This window comes from Penaeus chinensis, chromosome 1, assembly GCF_019202785.1.
Source record: "Penaeus chinensis breed Huanghai No. 1 chromosome 1, ASM1920278v2, whole genome shotgun sequence".
Taxonomy (NCBI): Eukaryota; Metazoa; Arthropoda; class Malacostraca; order Decapoda; family Penaeidae; genus Penaeus; species Penaeus chinensis.
The window spans coordinates 40,142,260-40,149,759 of NC_061819.1; the positions used below are offsets into that span (position 1 = coordinate 40,142,260).

Consider the following 7,500-nt stretch of genomic DNA (forward strand, 5'->3'; position numbering starts at 1 on the left):
TCCAAAGACGTCCAACGAATCAGACTCAGGAACTCGCCGGCCCATGAACTCCTTCCAAAGACGTCCAACGAATCAGACTCAGGAACTCGCCGGCCCATGAACTCCTTCCAAAGACGTCCAACGAATCAGACTCAGGAACTCGCCGGCCCATGAACTCCTTCCAAAGACGTCCAACGAATCAGACTCAGGAACTCGCCGGCCCATGAACTCCTTCCAAAGACGTCCAACGAATCAGACTCAGGAACTCGCCGGCCCATGAACTCCTTCCAAAGACGTCCAACGAATCAGACTCAGGAACTCGCCGGCCCATGAACTCCTTCCAAAGACGTCCAACGAATCAGACTCAGGAACTCGCCGGCCCATGAACTCCTTCCAAAGACGTCCAACGAATCAGACTCAGGAACTCGCCGGCCCATGAACTCCTTCCAAAGACGTCCAACGAATCAGACTCAGGAACTCGCCGGCCCATGAACTCCTTCCAAAGACGTCCAACGAATCAGACTCAGGAACTCGCCGGCCCATGAACTCCTTCCAAAGACGTCCAACGAATCAGACTCAGGAACTCGCCGGCCCATGAACTCCTTCCAAAGACGTCCAACGAATCAGACTCAGGAACTCGCCGGCCCATGAACTCCTTCCAAAGACGTCCAACGAATCAGACTCAGGAACTCGCATAACCGAAGAAATAATCACAAACTTATTTCTCGTTTCCAACACGAACAGAACCGGACGAGAGAGAGAAAAAAAGTTCGCTCGCACCCCACTCGGCCCAACTGAGGTCCCGCCGACGCTCAGCTTCGACTCACAAAGAGAGTAAAACTTAAATATATAAATATATAAACAAATAAGAAATAAATAATAAACAAACAGCGAATAAATAAATAATAAACAAACAGTGAATAAATAAATAATAAACATTTAAATAACGAAATAATAAATTAATGAATAATTAATAATAATAATAATAATAATAATAATAATAATAATAGAATAAAAGAAAAAAGTTAACCAACTAAACAATTACATAAAATAAAATATTAAACGAACAGATTTAAAAAAAAAACAATAAAAAAGTGAAAAAAATAAAATAAATAAACAAATAAAGGATGTTGCTAGCGTGCAACGAAGGCCAACTAAACGCGCCTGACTCGCTGCCGTTGCTGCTGTGCTGCAAGGTTGCACTCCCTTCCGTCTGGGCTTTGGGCGCGGTGCCGCAAGTTGCAAGTTCCCTCCCCCGCCTGCCCTCCCAAGTTCCCTCCCCCGCCCCCTCTCCCAAGTTCCCTCCCCCGCCCCGCCCTCCCAAGTTTCCTCCCCCGCCCCCTCTCCCAAGTTCCCTCCCCCGCCCCGCCCTCCCAAGTTCCCTCCCCCGCCCCCTCTCCCAAATTCCCTCCCCCGCCCCGCCCTCCCAAGTTCCCTCCCCCGCCCCCTCTCCCAAGTTCCCTCCCCCGCGTGTGCGTGTGCATGTGTATGCATATACGTGTGCGTATGCGTGTGCGTGTGCGTCTGCGTGTGCATGCGTGTGTGTGTATGCGTGTGTGTATGTATGCTTGTGTATGCGTGTGCGTGTGTATATGCGTGCGTATGCGTATGCGTGTGCGCGCTTGCGTTTGCATGCGTGTGCATGTGTATGCGTGTGCGTGTGTGCGCACGCGCACGAAATGCATATAAATCAGTAACGTTATCACAGTATTAACAGTAAACACTTCTCCCCACCGCCGCCACTCCCTGGGAATCTTTGAATTCATAGTAGTAACACGATTATAATCACCAGGCGCTCTCTCTCTTTTCCGTCGCCACTTACATAACGCGTAAATTGAACTTATATCTGCGTCGGTCTAAGTAACGGGTCTCTCTTTGTCTTTGTCTTCGTCTTTGTCTTGTCTTTTCCTCTCTCCTCTCTCCTCTTCTCTTTCCCTCTTCTCACATCTCTTTCCCTCTTCTCTCTTCATCACTCCCCTCTCCCCTTACCTCCCTCTCCCTCCCTTCCGTTGTGCCTCCTTCCCTCCCGCCCTTTTTCCTTCCCTCACTCTCACTCTAACTCACCGCTTGTTCTTACTTACTCTAGTGTAACAATCGCCGTGTTACCCCATCCCCAAGTATTTTCAATTAGTCGTTTTATTAGTCAAACAATCTATCGGGTCCATCCATCATTTGAAAACCACCTCCACTGGTCTATTCATCGCGTTTATTCTGTATTTAACGAACGCCATTGGGGCATTCCTTAGTTTCCGTCGTCTACGCTATTTATAGATTCACGATGACGCAACGCCCTCGAACTATTTCGTCATTTCCCTGTCGCTTCTTCACCACCGTCATTCACATCGATCATGTCCCCAATTCATCAACATTCCGCTCCCGGTCATCATGCGCGGCGGCAGGCAAAGGCCCGACAACTCCGACTTCATCACGCAAGCTTCATTACGACTGGAGGCTGAAGGCAGAGACTGAGTCCACTTAGACGAGAGCGACCCACTGATAGAGGTCGGCTCTTTCGAAACACGCGCCCTAGGCGGGTGCCTTACCTCGGCCGCGGCTCGCTCTTGTGGCTCCCTCCTGCACATGCCCCGCCGTCTCACTCACCTGCAACAAAACAAGGGAAGAGTTAACATTTTGTCCTGGGATTAACGTGTGTGTGTGTGTGTGTGTATGTGTGTGTGTGTGTGTGTGAGTGTGTGTGTGTGTGTGTGTGTGTGTGTGTGTGTGTGTGTGTGTGTGTGAAAAAAATAAAAAATCATCCTATGAAGATATTACAAGAAGACTAAGGCATAGCAAGGGGACAGGGGAGAGACAAAGGTCCTGCGAGGAAGGGCGGGGCGGGTGCGCCGCGGCCTCGAGGAGCCTGTCGCCGCGCCACGGGTCGCCGTCTCACCTCGCGAGTCGTCTTCGTCGACGTGCAGCAGGACGGTGTACACCTGAGCACAGCAGGGGGGCGTGGCGAGAGTCAGCGCAAATAGAAAGGGGGCCAGAAGCCACACCCACGAGCGGCCGGAGGACTCCTGAGGCCTCGGCGCCGCGCGGAAGGGTGCAGTGGGGCGGCCGGGGGGGGCGGGGGTTACGGAGGGCAGCGCCGGCATCCTGGCTAGCGCTCGCGAGCAATTCCGTCCAACGCAGCTTTCGCACGGACTCTGTCGAGCATTACGCCACGCGGTGCAGAAGCCAGCGTCATGCAGCCGTGCACGCCTTCGAGAGGACCGCGCTTTTTCGCAATGCTCACAAGTCACTGAGGGATTAAAAGAGTAACACTCGCATCATCTGCTCGTCCGCCGCAAAAAAACACACGCTCAGTTTGGCATCGCCCCGCCCGTTCCCGGGACTGGAGGCATTGAAAGGGACTGGCCATTTCGATCCCGCACGAGAGCACCCCAGGCATCTCGTCCGATAGCTGAGAGGCGGGGGGGGGGGGGGGGGGGTCTAGGGAGCCAGTCAGGCAAGAAGCTACGGCCCGCTGCCTCTATGTGCATACGGAATGATGCCTCCCCGCATTATTTGCCCAAGACTTCAAGTCCCTTGTTATTCTAAAGTGCAATGAGGTTAAAAGCCGGTCCACCTCCCCCCACCTCTCTCGCCAGCTCTTTCACCCGTCCTACAGCCCGCCAGTCTCCCTCCCCCCCTCCGTTGTCTGTCTGTTTTGTCTATGTCTGTCTGTCTGTCTGCCTGCTTCTATCTGCCTGTCTGTTTTGTCTGTCTGTCTGTCTATCTGCCTGTCTGTTTTGTCTGTTTTGTCTGTCTGTCTGTCTCCTTCTGCCTGTGTCTGTCTGTCTGTCTGTCTGCCTGCTTCTGTCTGTCTGTCTGCCTGTCTGTTTTCTCTGATTGTCTGTCTGTCTACTTTTGTCTATCAGTCTGTCTGTCTGTCTGCTTGTCTATCTGTCTGCTTCTGTCTGTCTCTCTGTTTGCTTCTGTCTGTCTGTCTGCTTCTGTCTGTCTGTCTGCTTCTGTTTGTCTGTCTGTCTGTCTGCTTCAGTCTGTCTGTCTGTCTGTCTGCTTCAGTCTGTCTGTCTGCTTCAGTCTGTCTGTCTGTCTGCTTCAGTTTATCTGTCTGTCTGCTTCAGTCTGTCTGTCTGTCTGCTTCAGTCTGTCTGTCTGCTTTAGTCTGTCTGCCTGTCTGCTTCAGTCTGTATGTCTGTATCTATCTGTCTGTCTGCTTCAGTCTGTCTGTCTGTCTGATTCAGTCTGTCTGTCTGTCTGATTCAGTCTGTCTGTCTGTCAGATTCTGTCTGTCTGTCTGCTTCAGTCTATCTGCTGCCTGTCTGTCTGTCTGCTCAGTCTGTCTGTCTGTATCTATCTGTCTGTCTGCTTCAGTCTGTCTGTCTGTCAGATTCTGTCTGTCTGTCTGTCAGATTCTGTCTGTCTGTCTGTCTGCTTCAGTCTGTCTGTCTGTCTGTCTGCTTCAGTCAGTCAGTCTGTCTGTCTGTCTGCTTCAGTCTGTCTGTCTGTCAGATTCTGTCTGTCTGCTTCAGTCTGTCTGTTTTTCTGCTTCAGTCTGTCTGTCTGTCTGCTTCAGTCTGTCTGTCTGTCTGCTTCAGTCTGTCTGTCTGTCAGCTTCTTTCTTCTTCTTTCTCTCTCTCTCTCTCTCTCTCTCTCTCTCTCTCTCTCTCTCTCTCTCTCTCTCTCTCTCTCTCTCTCTCTCTCTCTCTCTCTCTCTCCCCCCTCATTCCACAAATCACTAACTCCCCCCTGCCCCCTCTCCCTCTCCCTCCCTCCCTCCCTCTCCCACCGTCAGTAGGAAGGCGCATCGGCCACATCCAATTCATTCAACAAAACGAAGTGCAGAACTGAATCGCTGCCACACATTCCGGGGACGAGAAACTAAACAAAACGGATTCGGAAGACATGGACTGAAGAGAAAGAAAGAAAGAGCGGAAAGAGGGGTGTGTGTGCGTGAGTGAGGCAGAGAAAGAGAGACGGAGAGAGGAAGGGAAGGAAGGAGGGAAGGAAGGAGAGGAGGAAGGAGGGAAGGAAGGAGAGAAGGAAGGAGAGGAGGAAGGAGGGAAGGAAGGAGAGGAGCAAGGAGGGAAGGAAGGAGAGAAGGAAGGAGAGGAGGAAGGAGGGAAGGAAGGAGAGAAGGAAGGAGAGGAGGAAGGAGGGAAGGAAGGAGAGAAGGAAGGAGAGGAGGAAGGAGAGGAAGAAGGAGAGGAGGAAGGAGAGAAGGAAGGAGAGGAGGAAGGAGGGAAGGAAGGAGAGGAGCAAGGAGGGAAGGAAGGAGAGAAGGAAGGAGAGGAGGAAGGAGGGAAGGAAGGAGAGAAGGAAGGAGAGGAGGAAGGAGGGAAGGAAGGAGAGAAGGAAGGAGAGGAGGAAGGAGGGAAGGAAGGAGAGAAGGAAGGAGAGGAGGAAGGAGAGAAGGAAGGAGAGGAGGAAGGAGGGAAGGAAGGAGAGGAGGAAGGAGAGAAGGAAGGAGGGAAGGAAGGAGGGAAGGAAGGAGAGAAGGAAGGAGAGAAGGAAGGAGAGAAGGAAGCAGAGAAGGAAGCAGAGAAGGAAGGAGGGAAGAAAGGAGGAAAGGAAGGAGAGAGGGAAGAAGAGAAGGAAGGAGAGAAGGAAGGAGAGAAGGAAGGAGGGAAGGAAGGAGAGAAGGAAGGAGAGAAGGAATGAGGGAAGGAGGGAAGGAAGGAGAGAAAGAAGGAGAGAAGGAAGGAGGGAAGGAAGGAGGGAAAGAAGGAGGGAAGGAGGGAAGGAGGGAGGGAGGGAGGGAGGGAGGGAGGGAGGGAGGGAGGGAGGGAGGGAGGGAGGGAGAAAGAAAGGGTCAGAGGGAGGGGTGGAAGAGAGGGAGAGAAGGAACGAAGGAAGGAGGGAGAGCGGAAGGGGCGGAGAGATAAAGGGAAAAGAGGGAAGGAAGAAGGTAGGGAGAGAGGGAGGGAGGTAGGGAGAGAAGGGAAAGAGGGGAGTGATGAAGAGAAGAGAAGAGAAAAGAGGACAGGAGAGGAGAGGAGAGAGAGAGAAAGGGGGGGGGGGGGAGGAAATTGCGAAGCTAGAGAGAGGAAAAGGCGAGGAAGGAGAGAGGAAGAAGAGGGGGAGGGAGGAAAAGAAAAGATGGAGAAGAAAAGAAGAGGAAAGGAAGGAGAGAAAACAATGAGGAGGAGGAGGAGGAGGAGGAGGAGGAGGAGGAGGAGGAGGAGGAGGAGGAGGGGGAGGAGGAGGGAGAGGAGGAGGAGGGAGAGGAGGAGGGGGGGAGGAGGAGGGAGAGGAGGAGGGGGGGGGGAGGAGGAGGAGGAGGAGGAGGGGGAGGAGGAAAATGAGAATAATAGGAAGGAGGAGTAGGAAGAGAAGGAAAAGAGGAAGGAGAATGAGAAAGGATAAGGAGAAACACAGCGGGATGCGCCATTCTAAGCAACAGCATCAACCACTTCATTCCAGACCAGGGAATGCAATTAGCTGCATGAACAATAGTACAAATAATAGTAAATAGTAAATAGAATAAATGGGAAAATAGCAAATCGAAAAACAGAAAAACCGAATTGCAAAATGTGTAAGCAAAACGGCAAAATCGTCAATACACAAACCACTTTCGATTTAAGGCGCGTTTTATTTATTCATTTACTTCCTTCAATCTGACTTGACTTAATGCCGTTCGGGATAACAATGGCGACAGATAAAAACACATAACAAGCGGATGAATACCCGCCTTGCAATGGCCAAGCGGACGCCCCGTGTGACGTCAGCACGTGACTTTTAAGAAGTTCCTTTGGAGCGCTGATAAGGCGGACGGTGCGTGTTCGTTCTCGCTCTCTGTCTGCCTCTGTCTGCCTCTGTCTCTCTGTCTGCCTCTGTCTGCCTCTGTCTGCCTCTGTCTCTCTGTCTGCCTCTGTCTGCCTCTGTCTGCCTCTGTCTCTCTGTCTGCCTCTGTCTCTCTGTCTCTCTCTACATATGTATCCCCCTTTCTCCTCTCTTTCTCTTCCTCTCACTCTCCCCCTCTCCCTCTTCTTTTATGTCTGACTAACTGACTGACTCTCGCCGCCAGTCAATTTGTCAATGTATGTGTGCGTGTGCGTGCGTCAGTCCGTCTGTCCGTGGGTGGTTTGCGTCTATATGTATGCGTATGTGTGGGTCTGTGGGCGTCTCTCACTCTCTCACTCTCTCACTCTCTCACTCTCTCACTCTCTCACTCTCTCGTAATCTGGAACTTGGCTGAATAAGCATTTCAATCCGAAGAAATCAATTTGCAACGAGTCCGGTGCCAAATGCGAGAGTCCAGTGCCATATGCGAGAGTCCAGTGCCACATGCGAGAGTCCAGTGCCACACGCGAGCGTACCGTGCCACACGCGAGTGTTGTGCCTTACTGGTGTCTGGTGCCACACAAAGAGTCCGGTGCCACACGCGAGCGTACCGTGCCACACGCGAGTGTTGTGCCTTACTGGTGTCTGGTGCCACACAAAGAATCCGGTGCCACACGCGAGCGGCACCCTGATCCTTGCCCACACGAATACCCAACAAACAAACGGCGCCCAAACGCTCACGCACGCCCACGAATGGGCAGGCGACAGAACGGACAAAACACAAGCACAAAC

The 7,500-nt window shown here is 52.1% G+C and overlaps 1 protein-coding gene across 1 annotated transcript in view; it reads right to left on the minus strand.

The window, feature by feature from the left end:
• Positions 1 to 2,747: 2,747 nt before the first annotated feature.
• LOC125042182 overlaps positions 2,748 to 7,500 on the minus strand; it is a 4,858-nt gene continuing 105 nt past the window's right edge. Inside the window, exon 2 of the mRNA XM_047637707.1 lies at positions 2,748 to 3,220. Within this exon, the coding sequence (XP_047493663.1) occupies positions 2,748 to 3,074 (327 nt within the window). The 5' untranslated portion in view covers positions 3,075 to 3,220. The remainder of the gene's footprint in view (positions 3,221 to 7,500) is intronic.